The sequence below is a fragment of the Eublepharis macularius genome, chromosome 9 (assembly GCF_028583425.1).
Source record: "Eublepharis macularius isolate TG4126 chromosome 9, MPM_Emac_v1.0, whole genome shotgun sequence".
NCBI classification, from domain to species: domain Eukaryota; kingdom Metazoa; phylum Chordata; class Lepidosauria; order Squamata; family Eublepharidae; genus Eublepharis; species Eublepharis macularius.
The window spans coordinates 77,998,735-78,022,194 of record NC_072798.1 but is presented as its reverse complement, the minus strand read 5'-3'; the positions used below and the strand labels follow the sequence as shown (position 1 = coordinate 78,022,194).

Sequence of the window (23,460 nt, the reverse complement as noted above, 5' to 3'; positions counted from 1 at the left end):
GGGTGGTAGTGGTTACTTCTGCACAGACCAATCAGCTCCTGGGGAAAAGGAGAGGGGGGAGAAGAGAAGCAGAAGGGGAGTATAGAGTTCTCACTGGCATTAATTGGGCCAGATGTAACTCGGCAGCAGCTTTAAATGAGCATCGTGGTATGTCCGTGGGGGGGGGGGTGGAATTGGGGATACTGAGGACAAACATCAGTACTGCATCCCATGACTATCTTGCAAGTATGCAACTCCTGCAAACATGGGAAGCAGAACAGATACTTAAATGCTTTAAAGTCCCAGTGCGAAAAGGACCCTCATTGCCCTCCTTTGGACACGTTCCATCTTGTCACCATCCTTCTTAAACTGTGGTGCCCAAAACTGTATACAGTACTCCAAGTGAGGTCTAACCAGAGCAAAGTGATACCACCTCTTCACGTGATCTGGACACTATACTTCTGTTGATACAGCCCAAAACCACATTTGCCTTTTTAGCTACAGCATCACACTGCTGAATTATAGTCAGTGCATGATCTACTAAGACTTCTAGATCCTATTTATATGTACTACTGCCAAGTTCAGTCTCCCCCATTCTCTAAGTGTACCTTTGATTTTTCTTACCTAAATGTACTTTACATTTATCTCTGTTGAAATTCATTTTGTTAGTTTTAGCCCAGTTTTCCAAGACATGTCCACACAGCCAAACAAGTACGTAGCTGAATGCTAAACAAACATACACAAAACTGTCTGGGCAGTTTTTTTACTTAAAAACCTTCAATCATACATATCTGTACATATATGATATGGCAATATTCAGAATGCTTTGGGATGGTTTGGGGGGAAATCTACTGTTTAGAGAGAAAGACTGTGAATACTTGTAGGCCCACTGCTACAGCTGAGTTTTATTGTCACTGTGATGAAATACTTCAAGAAAAACAGTGGACTGTTTAAAGCCAAGGATACAAAAGTGGGATTCATTCAGAGTTCCTGCAATTTTTCCTCTGAGCTATGTGATATGTTTATTTACCTAAATAATTGTATTTCACCTATAAACCCACTGGGCCCTCAATGATTTTTATAAATATGTGAGCAAAAAAAATACACATCTATAAACACAAACTAAGAACAAAACATAATAAAAAATCATCAGCACGAAATGAAATTTCACCTGTCCCCTTCTGTTGCTGTCTTCTACTAGCAGGTGAAGACTTTTTAGCTTCATCTGGCATTCCCTCAGCCTTCCCAATGTTTTAACTGTTGTTTTCCTTTTTTGTATTCATTTTAAACTCTGGTGGAAATTGATTTAATGATGCATTTGCATGCTGATTTTAATATTTTTTAAGATGAGATTTTAATTTCTTTTAATTTATTAGCTACTTTGGTGGCTCTGTGAGGTGGTTCCATGAGGGCGGAAAGGCAGGATAAATAAATAAATAAAAGAAACATTACATGACATTCCTGGCTGACCAAAGAATGAATATGTTACTTCTGCTTATGGCTACCATTCCAGCCTGCTCAGTGGACTACCATCTGCCAAATCTCCTGTCAGAGTTCGACAAGAGGACATGACACCAAAAGCAAGAACAGTGTCACCTGCCACTTAGAAGGCAGCAATATAAGTGCAAGCAAATGGGTGCTGAGGTGAAGTTCCCCAAACAAGGAAGCACAGACTTTGGACAAGATCTTAATAATGAGGAAAATGTATATTGGAGCAGGTGGTCCTTCAGGTACTCTGATCCCAGACTTGTTCACTGTAAGGGAGGCAAAAATAATCTACATTTTTCACTGATAAAGGATTCAGATTTTAAATTAGTCTCTGCTTACTTTTAGTGAAATCTTTTCAGTCTTGAAAGTAGTCTTGAGCTTGCAGATCAGCAAATTCACATCAATTGTCCCTTTTCCATAACTGCCTTAAGCCTACTGCACTGCATCTAAAAATCAACACGGGCCTAGAAACTGTATCTGCCACAGATGGGGTGGTTATGCCACTGGGAACTCAATGCTGTAGAATGCTGGGCAATGTTCTTATTGCACAAACAGCAAAGAGAATATTACCCCCTGACTCTCTGTGAGCTCGGCAGCTACTTCTTTGTATTCAGCTTCAAAACTACAGTATCATTTAACATATTTTAATCACTCTGTTCCTCTTATATAAATTAAGGGATTTTCAGATTCTACTGCAAATGTCACGCAAAGCAGGTTGTCATCCATTTGGTGGAAACCAGAACAAAAGCCACAGTTCTTTGCTACATTTAATGTGCATGGGTTTAAAGAAATAGGCCAAAGATGAATAATCTTTTTAAAAAAAATTTAGTAGTAATGCCAACTGTCACGGTCCAGCAAAGCGTGAAATCAGCCTTAGCAACTAGCAACCATAAAGGATTTAGGTACTCAGCTACATTATTTTTCTTCCTTCTAGAAACAAAATTCACAAACTTGCCCATGTTACAGCACAAGCTATTAGTATATTTTGCCATTTATCAATGTTGCACTTTTACACACACAGCATATGAACACAGGCTTTAAATCAATCCAATTGCACACTGAGAAATAATTTTTTTTCAGTCACTAACCTCACATAAAACTACTCTTGAGAAAGCATAGCATAGTGCAAGAACTTAAGGAGTGTGTTCACTTAGCTTGGCAAGAACACCATATTTACAAAATTTGACTGTGAGGAGGTCAGTGCCTTTAAAAAGCACGCTGTGTAAGTGAAAATACAGATATAACAGAAACATGTATGTGTGATTTTAAAAAGAGTGAACTGCACTGTATTGCTGTGAATAACTTCATACTGACCTCGCAGAATCATAGACTGACTTCTCAGTTGAACTCAGATCTGTTACCCTTGCCCTGGCAGAGGTAAGGGACCTTAATGTGGTTTTAAATATGATTTACATTCACTCCAAGGTCCGTTTACACTACATGAACAACTTAAAGGGGCCTAATGTAACTATGAATCAGACTTCATAATTTAAAAGTTATTTAGGGCTTGACTTCTATCCCATTTAGTCACAAGCTCTTACTTAAAGCGAACATAAAGCACTCACTTGCAAGAGACAGATTTCCCTTCAGTGCTGTGTATTGTATATATAAAGTTGTGTATATTGTACATACAAAATTGTGTATAAAATTGGAACATACACTTCGGTAGAAGTATAGTTCACTAATTTCTGAATTCAAAACTCAGTTGTAATCCATTGTAATAGCTATATTATATTATTGTTTTGTAATGGCTTGTCATAGTTTGTGTTGGTGGGGGCTTCCCCCCTTGTACTTTAATATCATTTGAAAAAAGTTTCATTCAGACTCATTTTATTCTACAGGTTTATTTTGGACACTATTTTACAAGTGGCCAAGCTTTAAAATTGGTTTTTGGTAATTTCAAGATCTGTTCCTATTTTACTTTCGAGATTCTGTTCCTACCAGTTCAGCCATGTAAACACAACAATAGCCCCAAAGCACAAAAGTGTGTGTGTGTGTTTACAAGTGTCATTGCTACTCAGAGAAACTAGATCTTCCTAACTATGTCACACTTAATGCAAAACGTTTTGGTTACATGCAGAGACGGTCTGTACAAATCTTGCAATAACCATAGCTAAAGGAAAACAGCAAAGGGCTACTAAGCTTTTTACTCATTTTGGTAATTTTGTTCATTTTTGGGGGGTGGGAGTTCACTTTCTCCACTTGAAAGTAGCTTCCAGTTGTCCCCCTTTCCCAAGGGCAAATCTGCAGGCTCTGTCTTTACTTGCTGGGAAGCAATAAAGGAAAAGGAGGCACTTTAAAAGGCATATGACCAAACATGTCTCCAGAACTGACAGCTGTTTGTTTATTTGAAAACTGAATTCTGTCCCTTCTGTAAGTTCAGGCCAGCTTACAAAAACCAATTACAACACAGAATCATAAAACCAACAAAATTCTAGCAACAGTCATTACACATATTGGTACATTTGGGGGAGGGGGAGAATGTTTTATCTTCCAACAATATAGGAAACTGTGATGACTTTTCCACCAAGAATGAACAAGTCATCCTTATTTCAGACTTCTCATCCCAAAAAGGCATGGATGTTACTAGACCCCCTAATCCTGAAAAACTGAAATGAGTGGACTTAGGATCTGTTTGCCATACTCACACTTAATGTGTCTCCATATTTAGGACTTATTGCTGGAGTAAGGTACATGAGCGTTCCCTCTCATAATATGCCAGTGTTGTCTAGTGAGTTGCCAGTGAGTTGTTCTTGATCACCCATCTAGGTGATCGCCTATTTCCTGATGGAAGCACGTACCAGTGCTTAATGAGGTTCTTTGAATGAGCTAGCACTAGTCAGCAAGACTTGAGAATAAGGCTAACTGCTTCTGCGCTAGTCAGTTGTAACCCAGATACATGAGGATATTGCCCCAGAGGCTTCAGCAGTTATGGCTTCCATCTTCCATTTTCTGATGAGAGGTGCACCAGTGCCAGGCTGGCCAGTTTGTTCAGCCTGACAGGAGAAGAAGGAATTGAATCCCTTCTTCACCAACCTGGGAAAGAAAGTCACTGCCAAGTGGCCTCTGTCTCTAAATATCTTAATTAGGGAACACTCAGTCCTACCAAAGTTGAAGAAATTAGCTATCCCTAGGTTACAACATGATGTAGGCAAGAAGGATGAGAACTGTGTTGTTTAATATTTGTCATGTTACAGAAACAACGGAGGCCTGTGATATTTGTACAATCACTTTTACTGCGGTGGTCTCAGTATGCGTGGGGGAATGTCATTCTCCAGTGATAAAATACTGCATTTTGAGAACTGAGAAGATTTGAGAATCTAACAACAGGACCTCAGCAAATGAAAAACAGACATTTGTTCCATGAACTAATTATCTCAAAGACAATTCATAACAGAATTTTCAAATAGCACAAATATTCGTTTCACAATAATTTGTTTCATGTAGTTTAAGAATAACTTTACCTCATTGAGTCTGGGTAGACATGTCTCTTGTGTCCACTCTCCAACATTGCACTCCCCAGATCGCGTACATCGATCACCACACCAACCACACTTCATGAAGGCAGGTGACAAAAGACACTGACTGCAGGTATTGAAATGAGAACAACCTGGTCCGTTTAGGGGAATCTTTGTTATCTAATGACAGAAAAGTGACACAAACACCACTTAATTGGTTAGTAAAGAATTCATACAGGTCAGGGAAGTCAGTAATAACTTCCCTGACACAAAGCATATTTGAATGAGCTACCGTCTTATTTACATAATTATTAGCCATGACAATTCTCAAGGTTTATACTCTTTGACGGATAAAAGAAGCCTTCCATGATAGCTCTGTTGACATCAACAAGAGTGGCCCAAGTATACAGTAGTGCTCTTGTACAACTCCCATTCGTTTCAATACAGGTTATGCAGGACACGCGATTACTAGTGCACTGTTGAAAGATTAGCCTTATGCATCAGTACTATATCTTTTTAATGCATATGTGTAATAAGTACATACTAGTTTACAGAGGGAGCCCCAAAGTGGTGCCCATGAGTGCCATGGCACTGGCCAATATCTTTTCTGTTGTCCACCAAATGTTTTTATAAAGTGGGCAGGTCCAGGTGGGGCTTTGGCCCAGCAGGGCTTCGGATTGGCCACTGGAGATCCAACCGACCATGCAGATTAAAATAATGCTGTTTCAGCAGCAGCTGCCAACACAGTATTGATTTTATTCTTCTCCCTCCTCTATCTCAGTGTATTTTTTTACCCCTCTTCTCCCCTGAACTTGGATTTCTTCTGTATATGTGACTCTGACTCCTTTGTCATCCATTTTGTGGCTGGCGCCACCTCCTGTGGCAGCAGTTTTGTGGTTGTGCCTATCACCCTGTATCACAATTTCAAAGGTGCCTACAGGGTCAAAAAGGTTGGGGACCCCTCGCTTACAGTCTGATCCTATATCCAATTCTCTTTCAATGGAACTTACTCCCAAGAAAGCATACTTAGGATTTCTTTAAGCCAAGATAACGTATCCTAACTTCATCTAGCATGTTAATTATTTTGAACAGGTGAATCAGAGACTAGAGTACTCTGGCATATTTAAACAAACACAAAATTAAACTCTTGACTCAATTGTCTTTCATACCCAGGATAAGTGATCATTCAAACAGTAGTAAATACAATAATTTATTTATTTACATTATTTATAGTCCATCTTTCTCACTGAGACTAAAGGGAGATTACACAGAGTAGGTCAAACACAAACAAGAGTATGGTACTTCCAATGAACAGAGCAATAAGGCTTAGACTGCAGAAAGAAGCAGAAATCTGAAAATGGAGCTGAAACAAAGTATAAGCATTAGGATTTCACTATAAATGATGCAGAAATTACATAGTTGGATCATAATACATTAACAGATAATACGTACTGTATGCAGTAGTGTAGTCCACAGTCTCTATTCCTTTACCAAAGCATATTTCTTAAACTTTTTCATTACAATACAGCCCTAATTACCAGTGTAAAAAAGCTTTCCTGAATAATATTATGCATAGTTTGTGGAAAGTCAGAATCATGGGACCCTCATCAGACAGGCCATTCCATAAGGTGGGGGCCACAACAGAGAATGCACATGTATCGGCAGTTGTCGATTTTGCCCATTTGTAGGATGTGTCGTGAGCCAGCCAACCTCCTCCTCTGAGGAAATGGAAGAATCAGGCTCTACACCCTCCTGAGCAGTTGGATTTAGAGGCAGAGCCCAACACCTGTGCTTCAGGGATGAGTCAGCTAATTAGGCAGATAAAAGGCATACACTGGGCAGGGTATGTTGTGGAAGCAACCTTGTCACCACCCCTTCTTTGAGCTGATTCACTCAGTAAAAAGAGGATTTTACTTTGCTTGCTGCCTTGCATTTTGTCTTGCTAATCTGTGCTTGTTTTTCCAGCTAGAAACCCAGTCCCTGTCTCCTGTCCTGGTTCCCTAGCTTTGGACTCTGAACTTTAGATCTCCTCCCCCACCTCACTTTTCAGACAGAAACTTCAGTTTTCTGGCTCTGTACTGGTTTGTGATTTTGCTCTTATCTATTGCCTTGGTTGTTTGCGATTACATCTGTGCACCCCAGGACTCCTGGGTAGAGTAAAGCATCAGGCGCTGTCCTGGACGCAGCAATTGTTTCGGTTGCTTTTCATTGTGCTGTGCATTCTGGAGGCTCATGTGCCATAAACACCAGATTCGCCCTTGAGTGCAACAGGATGGCACTTGGAGAAGGCCCTGCTCCAATGAGCAAAACTGTTATGGTAGAGCATAGGGGGAGAGGTGGGCATGGAGATATCAAGGACCAAGGCTTTGTATATGATAGCCAAAACCTTGAACTGGGTCCAGGAGAAGCATCACACAGTAAAGTCTGGATCGGAAACCTGACTTGGGCGGGGAAGACACTGGACACTGGGTCAAGGTGACACACATTGGAAACCCCTGGGATTAAGCATACCATAGAATTTCTTGCCTGTGAAGACCAAAAGCTGTATATTTAAAGTGCAACTGTGAATCAGTAACTTTGGGGGGGGGGTAAAAAATATTGTGTCACTACAAGACCAGAGCCTAATCCAATGTTACATGGCTGGTGCTGGCCATTTTGTTTCTAGCTACTTTCTTGAAAACAAGAATAATGCTCAGTTCATACTAATATATATGAAGTTCTTAAAAGGCAAGATTATATCAAGGGCATGGTGTCAAAGAGCAATTAAGAACTACTGATTATACCACAACAAGTCAACTACAGTTTAAGCTCTTTTTCTAACCATGAAAATCTGCTTAAATAGCATTAAGACTAATACAAACTAACAAAGACCAGGAAATTCTAAGCTCCATTCTTTTACTCAAGTCATTGTGTATTTTAGTTCACAGCAGCCTGCTCTGAAGAAAAAGAAAGGTGTCAGCCTTATATTTGCATTTCCTCTCTTTTGCTGGTTTGCATCATACTTCTCATGTTCAAACAATTCTCAATATTCATTTACTTACTTCCTGGGTCAGAGCAAAAAAGATCTGAAGAAACAAACAATATACACAAGAACCTGAAAACGCTGCAAAGGATTTTTTTTTTTTGTACAGTGCTTTAAATAACACGAACCTTGTTGGTCCAGTTACAGGACTTAACACAGACAGTAGGCCTTTTTCACTAACAACACTTAAATGAGCTTTTGCATTTCCCATAATTCAAATGCACATCATTCTGGTTAGACTATTATTATTTATTATTATTTATTTATTATTTTATTACACTTCTAGACCGTCCTCCCCGTTAGACAGGCTCAGGGCGGGGATATTCATCTCATATATATATATATTCAAATGTCTACCTTGCATTAAAAACAAACACAGCTTTCTAGAATAAAAAGTGTGCTTAAGATCTCTTATGAAAACAACCTACAGTCCAGTCCTAAGCAGAGTTGCACTCTTCTTAAGCCCATTCTTCTAATGATCGCACTACTGAACTCTTGTTAAGAACGGCACTGTTAGAAAAGCACATAATGTTAGGGCTGGAAATCCAGCTGAGCTACAAAAATCGGCTGGACACTCATGTGCAAGTTACATTCAGTCAGATTTAGGTTCCCATCCGTAAAACTCAGAAACCAGTGATGGACCTTTGAACAATCGAGAGCAAAATGCAGAACAAACAAAAACCAAACAAAAATTCAAAGAGGGCTGTGAAACACAGCTTATATAATGCAAGCGTGGTAATTCTAGCAGTAAGCCTTATATAAAGCTGCCTCTCTGAGTCCGTATTAGTAAATACAGTAGTAGAAAGTATTATAAAGTTCTTACCCTATTCCCAGTGACTGCCAAGATATATCCATTATCGCCGGGCGAATTTTCAATTATAACTTCTGGAGAAACAGGATGAAAATCTAGCTGGAAATTCACATATGGTGTTGTGTGTGCTGAACGAGAAATCACTATCTAAAAAAGAATGTTACAAATAAATAGACATCAAGTTATTTAAATCCATACCGTTCAGCACAACATTTCTATAATTATTGTTCTAACAATACAATGCAATACAAAACACTAGGGATCTCTCCCCAGCCCTGCCACACATGTACATACAACAATTCTTTATGATCCCAAAAGACAATGAAATCCATGGTTTAGGAAATATGTTTACATTGCATCATACTTGGAAAAAAGTAAAGGAAGATTTACACTGGTTATTATTAGTGATATTCACATGTCATGGTTTTGTTGCTATCTCGCTGTTAGCCACCTTGAGGATTCCATGTGTGAATTGAAAGACAGAGTAAGGTATTTTCATTATTTTTTAAAAGACTAGCAGAAACAGCCATTAGTAAGTCTTACTGTAATACTTAAAGAGTTACTTTATTTCATACTATTGCTTATGTATGGCTATGATTCTCAGTCTGAGGTTCCAAATGCTCCACAAGGGGTGTATACCAGAGGCAGACTAGTTCTTGAACTCAACTGAGACACAGTTTTGGACGGGGAGGGAGGAGGCAAGGAGACATGTATAATACCTAGGTACCAGGAGGTGCTGTGCCATTTGTGTCAATAACAGGGATGCTATCCATGGATTCTATACAAGATTACACTAAAGTAAATATCAATAGGCTTAGGGTTTGTATAAAATTTTAAATGTAAATAGAGGTCCTTAGGCTGCTAAAGTCTGGATCGCTGCCTGAAAGCTGTGGTCAAATGGCTGAAAGTAAATAAACTGAAACTGAATTGAGACAATACAGGAGTGATGTTTGTTAGAAAGGCAGAATTCTTAAAGGACATTATGTTCCCCATTTTCATTGGGGTTCAGTTGACTAAGAGTTTAGGATACTGGAACCAGCACTGCTGCTAGTGAAACAAGTTATTGCAACTGCAAAAAAATCCTTCTTCCAACTCAGCATAGCCCAGAAGATGGCCCCTAACTTGACATGAACGATCTGGCCACATGCCACAGTAACATCCAACCTATACTATTGGAATGCACTCTACATAGGTCTCCCTTTAAAGTCAACTTGGAGACTCCAGTTGGTGCAGAACACTGCAGCTCGGTTATTATCAAGACCTAGGCAGAGTATCCATATTACCTCCCATTGCACAGTCACTCCTTTGGCTACCCATCAGTTCTCAGGCTCAATTCAAGGTTTTGGCTATCAACCACAAAGCCCTTTATGGCCTTGGTCCCTCATATCTACAAAACCGCCTCTCTCCCTAAGATCCAGAGGAGTTAGCCGTGTTAGTCTGTAGTAGCAAAATAAAACAGAGTCCAGTAGCACCTTTAAGACTAACCAATTTTATTGTAGCATAAGCTTTCGAGAATCACGTTCTCTTCGTCAGATGCATGGAGGGCAGAAGGAAACTGGTCAAATATAGAGGAGGAGAGGGGAGGGGAGGGGGGGAGGAGGAGAGGGGGGATGTAAACAACTCCTTTGATATCTGCTTGTTTTCAAATCTTTGCAAATTTGCATTTGTATACCCTGCTTTGGATCATATTGTCTTACACCACATAATCCGCCTTGAGTCCCAGTAAGAAAGACAGACTATAAAATATATATTTTATATATATTTACATTTTACCCTTTCCGAGCCCACTAAAGTAAATAAAACTGGTGTGGAAAGATCATGGTTTTAGGGAAAGGGTAATTACTGTTATAAGGTGCAATCATATGCCAGTAAAAATTAACGGAGGCTGAGTGAACATGTCACATTACATATTCTGAGAAGTCACAATTAAATCAACAGGGTTACTCTGAAGTAACTTGTTAAAAGACTGACATGACTGTCACAGGCGTGCAACTCTGTGCTCAAATGAAATACATCTGGGGCAAATCTTGGTACAAGCATGCAGTCACTGCCTGTTAATACAGAGGAAAACAACCTGTACCTTCAAATGAGTTTTAGTGGCAAATGCACAATGTACTGTAGACGAGTTTGGATTCTGTGGCCAGGACAGAGTATGGAAAAAAATGAATAAAATGCAAAGTGGTATGGGAAAAAAACCAGGCTGGTGTTGGTACGAGGGAGAGGTAAGAATACAGCTGCAAAAATCTTTACAGTGGCTCCTTAGCCCTGACTTCCCATTGCACAAAAATGACAAGCAGCATGTTCTGCTATCATTCATTCAGTTTTCCTCTTACTGCCAAATGTTATTTTCTTGACTAAGCAACAGTGTTAACCCGTGGAATATGTCTAGGACGCGCCACAAAAACAATGCCAGAAGCTTTAGGTCCTGTTTCCATGGTACCAGAGAGCAGCCTAGTGCTTCAGCACCAAAGGGCACATTTTTATTGACGCTGGAATTCATAGCAAGGAAACAAGCTTTGCCCTGGCAATGCAGGCTGAAGACGTTCCACACCGCTTGATTAAACAGTGTAAATGATAGGGAGTCACCAATCTGGTGCTATGATGGCATTATGGCATGCAGCTCAATCATAAAAGTTAATTACAACTTATCCTGGTCTATTTCTGGTCATTCGCAAAGCCTATTTTGAAGCATTTTTCCCCTGACAGAAGCTGCAAGAATCTTCATAATATGACTTCTGTATACAATGAAAGTAGGGCATATTTTTAAAAATGTGAAGCTAGCTTATATAAGCCCGCCAATCAAAGAGCATCTTAGTATCTCTCTGAAACTAGGTAAGGAAGAAATCGTTCACAGATCTATCGGAATGCTGCCTTCTTTCTCTAATAGTTCGTTGCAGTTGTTTACTGTACAAGTATCCTGCCCGTCCTCCAGGGAAGCTGAAGCCAGTCTTAAGTACATGGGTGCTCAGGCAGTTTCCCGTTCAGGTGCTGGCTAGGCCTAGATAGAGTTAACTTTGGCATACTAAAAAAAGACGTTCCTGAATAAAATGGGACTTACTTCTGAGTAGGACCATTTACAACAGTGCTTCCTGAGAGTAGTGAGAATGTGTTGGAGACCCCAAAGTGACAGCACCAGGGCCTTATTAACAAGACTTTGCCAAGTACTGGAATCTAATCCAGACAAGTCAGTTTTATCCCATTTTTCCCGCAAGGCTGGAATGCGGGCCAAAGAATATGCACCAAAGGCTTCTGAGAGCCAGTTTGGTGTAGTGGTTAAGAGCACGGGACTCTAATCTGGAGAGCTGGGTTTGATTCCCCACTCCTCCACGAAGCCAGCTGGGTGACCTTGGGCGAGTCACAGTTCTCTGGCGCTCTCTCAGCCCCACCCACCTCACAGGGTGATTGTTGTGGGGTAATAATAGCACTTTGTAAACCGCTCTGAGTGGGCATTAAGTTGTCCTGAAGGGCGGTATATAAATCGAATGTTGTTGTTGTTGTTGTTATTATTATTATTATTAAATGGCAGAGTTGGACTTAGAGTGATTCTGCACACGTTGGATAATGCACTTCCAATCCTCGTGTGCGGAACAAAAATCCACCTCAAATGATTGATAAAGTGCATTGAAAGTGCATTATCCAACGTGTGCGGAATCACTCTTAGAAAGCTAGACTTGTTGATAAACATATCTTGACACTAAAACAGCGGCTAGCTCAGGATATCTTAGTAATTGCTGTCTACAGCGATGGTGAGTGTTGGAAAACACAAGATCAAGAGGTTAATGTATCATTTACGTGGCAAGTGAGAAATGAGTTTGAAATGCATAGCTACGAGATAAAAATGCTGGAAAGAATGTACTAATGTATTGCCAGAAGTTTTGACCACCAGTTAATTTACAGAGAAACCTGCATGTTAAGATCATCATCATTTTCATTAAAAAAAAATGCATGCAGTAACTTTATGAGTTGGGATCAGCATTGCTGACTATTAGAGCTGCATTTACACTGTATGCATTTCAAGATGTTTTCTACAAAACCAGAGGCTTACTTGAAACCAAACCAAGATCGGCCTTGTTATTTTTCCACGGTTGTCTAGCAGGTGCAAGCCATTATCCAGAACAGATATGCCTAAAGCCAACTTTACTGTGTTTCACAGAATTTTCAGCATATCCTTATAAAAAGAGCACATGTGCAGAGGTTGCTTAAAAACACTGTATATATCATTCCAGCCCAATGTATATAACGGATTTACTTTGAAGACTTTAACATTTCCATTTGAATGGGCCATTAGAAGAACAAACTGCCTTGAAACGTTCACTTGGTCGCTTGCAGGTATTAATTTCATCTGCCACCACCCCATCCCGCAGGCTGGCAGACTGCTCAATTTTCAAGTAAATTTCATTGATCTGAACCGACGTAGCTATCACTGTTTTCAAATTGAACTTGACCTGGTCTTCTTTAATTGAAATTGAGCAAAACCCTTAGATTTTAGGATTTTATGAAGTTCAGAGTGGTAACAATGCTATTGATAAACGTGATTTTCTTGACCATGATTTCTTGTGTGCAATAACTTAAAACGCAGTTAATATTGTTTCAAGCAATCTACAGAGGAGGCATATGTGCAAACTACTTTAGTCCTGTACTAGGTTCTCTGCAGACTAGTTCTCTTCTTCACGATTTGTACCACGGCTGTTCTTGCAGACATGACATATCCAATTTTCGATTTCAAGCTATGTTGAGTTATCCTGTGCTCCTTAGAATAGCAGGAAGCAACTAAGACAAAAAGGGATACTATGGCAGTAACACTTGCGCTCCAGCTGGATAAACTCAGTTGGTCCCAACTGCAGACCAGTCACTTTGAAGCATTTCAGAAGTTAAGACTTGACCTGATTTACATATGCAGGAGAAAACGGTGGTAATAAGGTGGCAGAATGGACTGCACCACTTAGGCTGCAGGTGGAATATCATGGAGGTTCACATTTTGAATTGTTAAAAAAATAACTCCCTGCAAATTGAAAAACCAGCACAGCAAGCAAAAACAAGGAGTAGAAGCTTTCTTCCTGGTGTTTTAGCTTTCTATTTGCATGCAATCCTTTTAGGTGAAAGAACAATTAAATCTGGAATCCATTTTCTGCTGTCTAAAGTGGTGCATTTCATTCTTCCACCTCAACATTTTGCCACCTCGTTCTCTGACACGTGTAAACTATGGTTTTGTTTTACCACTTCTGCCTATTTGATCTTAGCAGACAGTGAGGCTGGCTCCGAAGAAGAAACAAGCCAGTCTTGCACAGGAAATCTTGTACATTATTGTAGGACGTGCAGGATCCTTCTGATGAGATTCTCTGTACTGTTCAGTACAGAGATCTGTAAGTTACTTCCTTTCTAAAAGACATTTGTATTGGCATCACACAGGAATGGCCTTGATCTGATGGGAACAGGTTAAGGGGTTCTGGCAATACAAGAGTGATTTTGTTACATGGCAGCTGGACCTTTTTTATGTACAGTGATGTACAGAGGAATAATCTGAAACCATGCTGTGACTGGCGGTGGAATCGTGAGGTTGCTGCCGATTCCGTAGTAGGAATGCCACTACAGATATTGGAATTGTTTCATGTTGTTGCTGCACTGTTACGTTACATAAGCATAGAAAATTGTCTACATACACTGGATAAGAAGATAGACCCACCAAGCAATGAATCTTGTGTCTTAATCCTAACTTTTACACTGCACAATCCCCCCATAATTAGGCAAAACATTTTATAATTTCTGCTAATAAAGTTAATAGTTATGTGACTGATGAATCATTACCCATTTAAACTGATAATTTAGATAGATCAAGATGGGTAGCTGTGTTAGTCTATCTGTAGCAGTAGAAAAGAGCAAGGGTCCAGTAGCACCTATAAAACTAACAAAATTGGTGACAGAGTATGAACTTTTGTGAGACACAGCTCACTTCTTCAGATACAGCTAGAATGTGAGTCCATCTGTCCTTATCTTGGAAAGTCGAGTGATTGCAGAAGCCAAATGATAATAGTCAGTGAATGACAATGGCAGGAGTGATTGAATAAGGTAGTGGGTATAGAGAAATTAGCATCGGTAATGAGACAGGAAGTCAGTGTTTCAATTCAGTCCAGGTAGATGCATTGTCTTGACTAGACATGGGCACGATCTGAATTACGATTTAAAAAAAAAACCCGATTTTGGTGTTTGCGCCATCGTGACTCAGCTAATCGGTTCCGTCCACGGCAACTGATCCAGCAGTTAGGGGTTTGCTTGTTCGGGACTTGATTGGATATATCGGTTTCTGTTTGGAATTGCAGACACTCTTGCGCCAGTAATTATTCCTGGGGTAACGGAGCCAGGGGAATGAGCTGTGTTTGCCCTCCTTCTGTCGCCTTCGAAACATGAATGGATGTCCAGCTTTCCTTGATTAACAGGCTTCCTTCCAACCACGGAGCAGCAACCCAGGGGAGGGAGTGGGAAGGGGTGTTCTGAAGCCATGGGCACAAAGGAAAGGCAAAAGGCAGCACGGGAGGCTGGGAGGCCACCCGTGCCATTCGTCTTTCCCCAGGACAAGGGGTGCGTGGGCAAGCCGGCAGCCCCTTGTCCTGGGGAAAGGCAAAAGGCAGCGCGGGAGGCTGGGAGGCCGCCTGCGCCGTTCGCCTTTCCCCAGGACAAGGGGCGTGCGGGCAAGCCGGCCGCCCCTTGTCTTGCGGGGCAGGTGAACGGCGCAGGCAGCCGCCGAGCCACTCGCGCTGCTGCCAGCTCCGCAGTGCACCGGGACAGCCGGCTTGCTGCGTGGGCGGGGGGGGCGACCCAGGAGCACGCGCGTGCAAGAACCTGACTTGGCAACCATAGATCCGGCCCTGGGAATGTCCCCTCCCTGAGGGGAGGCAGCTCGTTGCCGGGTTAAAAACTCCCCCCCTCTACTCTAAGTGTGTGTGTGTGTGAATGTCCCCTCCCTCCCTGAAGGGAGGCGGCTCATCGCCGCTTCCCCTGCCAGCTGGGCCTGGCGGCCGCTGCCACCAACCACTGTTCCTATATCGCTGGAAACAGCGGGGCGCCCTCCCGCTTTGGCCTTCCCGATTCCGGATCGGAAATGGGACTTGATTGGTTAGAATCGGTGGCCTGGGTTCGGCAGCGGCCCAGATCCACGAACGGCTTAATAGGTATTTTTTTTGGATCGTGCCCATCTCTAGTCTTGACCTTCGTTATCAGTGGCAATTCAGAAGTCTCTGAATTTTAGATTTCCTATGGCTGCTCCACTTGCTGCTCTAGTTTTTTTCCACCCCCAGTATATTAGAAGTACCTGAAAGGGGGTGGGCAAATGCCCAGCACATCTTCTCCAAGTTTTAAAGTTCCCAAATTCCTTCTCTTGGCCTGCTGTTTATACTTCAGCATCAGTTTCTCTTTTCCTAAAGCCATAGGCAGAACCCTTTTCCCTGAGTCAGTTTTTTACCAACAAGAATACTGGTTGTTTTGATGTTTGAACTACAACTTGAAACACAAATAATTTTTTGAGCTAAGATTCTCCAGCTATCACAGAACTTATGTGGGATAAATGGCCATTTGTTATTATTTCTAGACTCTGCGGCGACTGCTGAAGGAGGGGAGGCGGAGCTGGCCTATGTAGGCCCAGCCCCCCCAATACGCGGATGCCCGGGAACGGAGCGCCTTCTCTCTCTCTGTGCAGGAGGGCAAACTGCGGCACCCAGATAAGCATGCTGCAAGTGCCATTTTGTTATTATTTCTAGACACTTGCTAAAAATGTTTTGAAACAGACATTGAACTATATGAGAATAACATTCTTGAGGGAAAAAAACCACTTTAGGGATAAATGTATGGACAAACCATTGAGACTACAGCCTTATTTAACTATAAAAAGTTTTTGTGATGGGCCAACTAATAGAAAATAAAGCAACTTATATAGAGAAGTTCATCTGGAGCAGGTCAGCATAGCTCCTACGAATTCAGTAAGCTGTGCCCAAATTTCACCCACTGAGAATCCAACTTCATAACCATAACATTGCTAATATGAAAGCATCATACTTTCTAATCACACAACCAATGAGAAATACCTGATTCACTTTGCACTCGACAGCTGTACTTAGAGACTGCGTTCCCAGCCACACACCAGAAACAACCACAATAGAAAAAGGCAGAAACAGCTGCAACCTCTTGGGGGGGTGGGGTGGGGGAGAAAGACTTGTAAAGAAAGCTCGTCATCCAAGCGAAGGAGGAAGTAAAACCATTTTTCTTTTCTTTCTCATGCATGGCAGCTGTCTTTGTAAAAATTATTAGCCGTCTGCTTTGTAACAGAAACTCAACAATATTTAAAGAACTCTTTAAGTTGAGGGATATTCAGGGACCAACCCAAATGTAACACTTTTGGTGTAGCCAAAACAATGGTGTGTGTGACTGGTCAGCATGCACTTCGACGTGGAAAGCACAGTTCCATATTTCCATACCATTATTCACTTAGAGAGATTACTATCCATACTCTAGACTAAATCTATTTCCAAGGCTAATACCTAATTGCCTATAGTACTTGGTGCAGAGTTTATCATCCCTTTTCTCTAGTTGTTATTGACCTCCAAGCTAAAAACAGAAGACAGTGTTTTGAAAAGGTAGTTTGATGTGTGCCCTTTACTATATATGCATGTTTAAGCCAAAAATAGTTCAACTGATTTTTAAAAACTGAATAAACAAGAGCCAGAATCTCTGTTTTTGGACTTGCTTCCAGTGATACTCACTCAATGGCTCAGGAGCCATCTGTGGCTCTTCCGAGCATGGTTCTCTAATGTGGCAACTGTTAAAAAGTTCCAGGAGAGTGGGCAAGTAGGTGGGTCTCACTTTGAAACAGAGTCTGTCTCAGGAACTGCAAGATGGGAAAGCTGCATGCCTCTTTGAACTTCAGGGCTGGAAGTAGCCTCTGCATCCTCACCTCAGCATATGGGTGGTGGACAGGAGGAGCTGTCCACAGAGAAGAGATGGTAAAACCACCCTCATGGCAACAACCCAGGAAAAGATGACCCTGGTAAGGGTGGGATGGGTTTTACTCCTTTTTCTCCACAACCAGCTTATTCTCCTCCGGGCACCTTGGCAAGCTCATTCTCTTGCTTGTGCTGTTGTGCCTCATACTGAAGAGAAGTCAGAGATGGAAACCTTTCCCTTCGCTCCAGATACCCAAGGTTCAACAGCGGTGGGAAGAAACAATCCTATATGGTCAGAATGAATCTGGTAATTTAAAAGGTTATCGTTTTATATTTAATATGAACAGTTCTATCTTATACTATTGTATGTCTGAGTTCAATGGGGTGACAGACAAGGCAACATGGTAACCATGGTCATTTCCACACGGCTTACCTCCCCTCGGAACGACCCGGAACATCACGCAAAAAATGTGGACGATCGCGTTTTCTTACGCGAGATTTGCGTGACGTCGCTCAAATCTTGTGCGAGAAAACGCGATCTTCTGCGTTTTTTGCGCAATGTTCCGGGTTGTTCCGAGGGAAGGTAAGCCGTGTGGAAATGGCCCATGTTACTTTTTGGGTATTAACGGCAATGGAGATGTGGCTCTCCCCAAGCCACAGAGTGAGTAGCACTGCTTTAGACTGACAGTCTTCTTAATTCAGTTGATCTCATGTTCTTTGGGTCTACCTATGGGTAAATCACATTCATTGCCCCGGCAGTGATTTACCCATAGGTAGACCCAATGAGACCAGTTATGTGGTGTCCCCCTTTAGCTGTGGGTTCTCAGGTTAGAGTAAACTCAGGCACCTGTTTTCAGGTCCATTCAGCAGAGACAAGCTGGCTCAAAACATCAACTGTTTATTTGCAAGGCGGCAACAACTCCAGCAACCAACAACTTCAACTAACATACAAAACTGGAGACTGAAACAAGAACTCCATCCAATAGGATCAAACTAACACACTCTGATGCCGTGGGGTGGTGGTGGTGGTATGGGTTTGGAGTGTACTTGGACAGGAGGTGGTGTACTAGACGCTAGCCTACTGTGCGGCTGGGGGCGGATATGAGGGGGCGGATATGAGCAGGGACCTGATGTTCTCACACCATTATGATACTGATGTGAACAACAACATTGCAGATGCCTTATCTTGCTTTCAGAAGGAGAAATTCAGAGCCTTGGCACCTGGCATGAAAAGCCACCCAGACCCCTTCTGGGAGGAGCTGTAGGTACTTGTTAGTGACTCATCACGCATGTGATATTGGACTCGGTGGCTTCATCCACCAGATGTACTTATGCCGCCATGGTGATCTCATTTCTGATTTTTTTCAATAGGTCAAGGAGACGTGATGTCTTGCCGGCATCAGAAGTTACTGTCGTGGGCTGGGCCAGCTCAAGAAGAGTGGTCAAAGTCCAGTCCAGAGTCAAAGCACGAGTTCAAAGCCAGGGGTGAGTCTAAAATCCAAAAGTCAATGTCAGGAGTTCTGTAGGTCAGTTATCGGTAAGCTCTAGGGCTACACAAGAGCAGAGTCAAGGCATGGCCCGAAAGTCACAGAGCAAGGCAAGGAGAAGGCAAGGTTCTGCAGAGTGGTCACAGCAGGGGCCATTTTCACACATCTTACTGGCTCAGGTACATTGCGCAAAGCTCCCACAAGGACAGTGTCTTCTATGAAAGTTATTGCAACTATTTTATTTTATTTTCATTATGTATAGTCCACCTTTCTCACTGATAATCAAAGGGGATGACACAGTGAAGTTCACTACAGTCATCACCTGGGGCATTCAACAAACAATACAACAGGGTATAGACTGCAAAAATCTGAGAACGAACAAAATCTCATCGAGTTGAAAAAAAACATAAGCAATTTGAGATGACAAAATAAGTAAGAGTAATAGTGCACAGTAGTATAGTCTACAGTCTCTATTTATTTATATCATGCATAGTCTTTTATGTTAGGTGCATCTTTTATGTTAAGTGCACAAAATTCACTGGAGGCCTTACAAAAAAGAATGTATTACACTGATGGTAAAATTCTTCATATAACCAATGGTAACATACTATGCTTTTTAAAAAGCTTGGAAGTGCTGTACAAACAGCTGAATGATTGTTAAGGGTTAATCCCTCACAGACACAGAGAGCTTTGAGTGACAGACTACTTCAAGGAATTCGATTGGGTAGCATGAGCTGGAAAGAGGAGGGTTTATTTTCAGACTTAGCTGAGAGGAATCCACTGTGAAGAGTTGGGAGACAGAATCCTAACTGAGTGCAGTTTTAACACCGACAGGAGAACTGGGGTAAAGTTGACAAGGAAGTTTGGAAGGTAGTTAGTTGCAGGCTCCCATTCGAGCCAAAGAAAGGGGTATTTCTTCTAAGGAGACTTTCTCTACTCAATTAAACAGGGAGGTAGCCCTGCAGAGTGAAGAGATCCCTGGTCAGGTGTGGTTGGATTCTGCCTTTTGGAGACCTTAAGATTCAGAGCGGAACTACAAGTGACAAAAGGCACAGGTTGGACACTTGACAGCTTCCCTCAAGTTTTGATGGGAAATGTAGGCAGCTTGGCGGAATGTTGGACAAGTGACAGTTGAAAAGTCCATTGGACAGCAGTCAGAGAGCCAAGCTGCAAGACTAGGATGCCTGGATGCCTACATTTCCCACCAAAACTTGAGGGAAGCTGACAAGTGTCCAACCTGTGCCTTTTGTCACTTGTAGTTCTGCTCTCAGTCAAAAGCTGAAGGAAACCACTGGTGTTTGAGAGTACTCAAGAGAAGGTGTTTGGGGTACTAGAAAGTGGGTACCAGTATTCGTAAACCTGAAAGAGAGAATCCTAAAAGAAAGTATATTAGAGTGCTTGGGGAAAACACGGGAACAAAAGCCTCCAAACATAAGAATTTAAGTATCTGTGAAAAGCTAAGAACTACAGTCTGTTCATGTACTGATTTTACCTCAGAGATATCTATGTTGAATTACTTCAGAAATTTTCAATCCCTAATTTCACCTGACCTTTCCCCTCTAAAATAAATAAAATAGGTAGTTACTTTTGATTTTTTTTAAAAAAAAAAGCTTCTGGTGCCATTTCTGCTGTTTAAGGACAAAAAAGAGGGAAAGAGGAGGAGGGAACATCATGCCAACTCTGCATTTTACTCTCAGTGCAGTCTTATGCAGAATTATACTAGTCTAGACCCCATGATTTCAATGGGCTTAGATTGTAGTAACTAGGCACAGGACTGCATCATCACTCAACTTTATGCAGACAGTCTGAAAATAAAATGCAAATTCTCATGCAGCCAACCTAAAATCCACACAAATGAAGCATGTAGCCCAAGTTTGCTTTCCACCAGGGAAAGTTTTAATTAAAAAATCAGCAGAGTTTACATCAGGGTTTAAAAGATCTTTTTTTCTTGGAATAATACTTATTACTTAAAATAGGTGTACTGCCTTTTCCCCATGGGGTCAAGCTAGCTTAGAACAAATATTCCAATTGGAATCAAAAGACATATTAAAACCTAACCTCATGAACGGCCACCCATAATTGAAGTTAAACCTCATCAATATTATCAACCCCTCCTCAAATATCAGTAATGAAATGCTCTCTGCCTTAGATTTGTCTTAGCCAGTACAGAGCTGTATCTAGAGAAAGTAATGCTTTTATTTGATCAGTGTTTCCTGGTTAGATCATTTTAATTGTTTATATTTGTATATAAAGGTAAAGGACCTGCAAGCACCGAGTCATTACTGACCCACGGGGGGTTGTCGCATCACGATGTTTTCTTGGCAGACTTTTTACGATGTGGTTTGCCATCACCTTCCCCAGTCATCTACACTTTACCCCCAGGAAACTGGGTACTCATTTTACCGACCTCGGAAGGATGGAAGGCTGAGTCAACCTTGAGCAGGTTATCTCAACTTGGCTTCCTCCAGGATCGAACTCAGGTCATGAGCAGAACTTGGACTGCAGTACTGCAGCTTACCACTCTGTGGGGCAATGGCAATGGCAAACGAACCCCGTAAAAAGTCAGCCAAGAAAACATCGTGATGCAACATCCCCCCATGGGTCAGTAATGGCTCGGTGCTTGCACAGGGGACTACCTTTACCTATGTGTATATATGATTAATCACTGATGCTTGTATATACGATTCACTTATTTATGTCAGATTGTTAAATGTGTTTGAATTGTAACGGCCTTTGGCCATAGACAATAAACTCTACTACTACTACGATGACGACGACTACAACAACAACAACAACAACAAGCCCATAGAGATTGTGGTTTCCTGACCTTCTCAGGCAAGCCAGTTCACAGGCAAGGTTGGCAATACACTGAAATGGAATGATCCTAGGTTCAAGAAGAATAAATATTCCTGGCTGTGGCACCCAGTGAGCTGTGACTGCTGGAAAGACTACAACAGGCACACACGTTCATATGGAGACAGACAGTCCTCAAATATCTCCTGACAGGTATCTCCCACTCTATTCTCGATTGTCCAGTAGAGACCAGATACTTTCTAGTATTAGACAGATTGGTTCATATTGCACTATCCCACATTATGGTGGATACATATCACATTGCCTTCACAACAAAGAGGCGATTCAGCTTGACCTCATGAAATAGAACGCTCTGGCTTGGCATAGATCAAGCAAATGGCAAATCACTGGAGAGCCTGCCTATTAATTTTCTAAATAAATATATGATTTATAGAAGCTTTGTGGCACTTATCAATTTGTGGTGTGCATAAAACTACAGGCAGCTTTATGAACCAGCCGCCCAAGTAGGAGCACTGACTGCTGAGTGAAACAAATGATAGTGTGGGAGATAACTGCTTAGAACGAGCAATGTCACCACTCTGAATCCAAGGAATGACCGACTACAAATTAAAGCACAAAGAACCTCAAGAAGGAGAAAGAAAGAATGCGTAACTTCAGCCGCAGCACCAATCAGTCTCTGGACCCAAATATGGAAGGGCAGTAGGGAGCAAACATAATCTTGATAAGGGGGCAAGATAAAATACTAATCTATGCAAGTCAGAAAATATGTTGTTCTCATTAAATTCAATTATGCATCTCCTTTTGACCTTATTCCAGAATCATTTTCTCATCCCCATTAAAATTAATCCTCTCTTACTTCCGATCCCTCACTACTTTTTTGTTTTCTATCATATAGATGAAGCCACTGTAAGAAGAGGAAACGACACGATCACTTACCTGCATGAAACGGCCTGCAGATGTCCCAAGATTCGCTATGGTAAGATCCCCTTTAGTGAAGACAGATATGGACGTTAAGAGGACAGTGCCGAACTGCTTTGCAAATAAGTCAATCCGTGGCAAAGCCATTGTAACCTCCAGTAGATACTCGTCATCTTGCGCTCCGCAGTAAGACGCATTTCTTGAAAAAGACTGTAAGAAAGTCAGATATTTTATGAGAGAGAAAGAAAAAAATCAGGAAGAGCTCTGTTAGAGGCTCCTTTGAAAGTGGATGCAGGTTCATTTTCTGAAATGGCTTCATCACATTACTGTGCTCCAAAATCAGTTCACAACAGAACAAGGAAAACTATTTTCTTATAGAAGCATCTCTTACACTAATAGTTTTCTCATTCTATGTAAGATACCATTTCTCTCTATAGTGGTTATTTTCATGTATCATTTATTTGTTTTATTTACTTTGTTTATAATCCAGTGTGATGCAACTGGACCTTCATTCTACACAAGGGTTAATGTGAATATTAACTGGCTGATTAGG

At 41.4% G+C, this 23,460-nt stretch overlaps 1 protein-coding gene across 1 annotated transcript in view; it reads right to left on the bottom strand.

Moving 5' to 3' along the window:
• MET (MET proto-oncogene, receptor tyrosine kinase) overlaps positions 1-23,460 on the bottom strand; it is a 123,601-nt gene that overhangs the window by 38,035 nt on the left and 62,106 nt on the right. The window contains exons 3-5 of the mRNA XM_054988695.1: positions 22,926-23,117; positions 8,771-8,905; positions 4,932-5,105 (exon numbers count right to left, since the gene is read on the bottom strand). Coding sequence (XP_054844670.1) covers positions 4,932-5,105; positions 8,771-8,905; positions 22,926-23,117 — 501 coding nt within the window. The remainder of the gene's footprint in view (positions 1-4,931; positions 5,106-8,770; positions 8,906-22,925; positions 23,118-23,460) is intronic.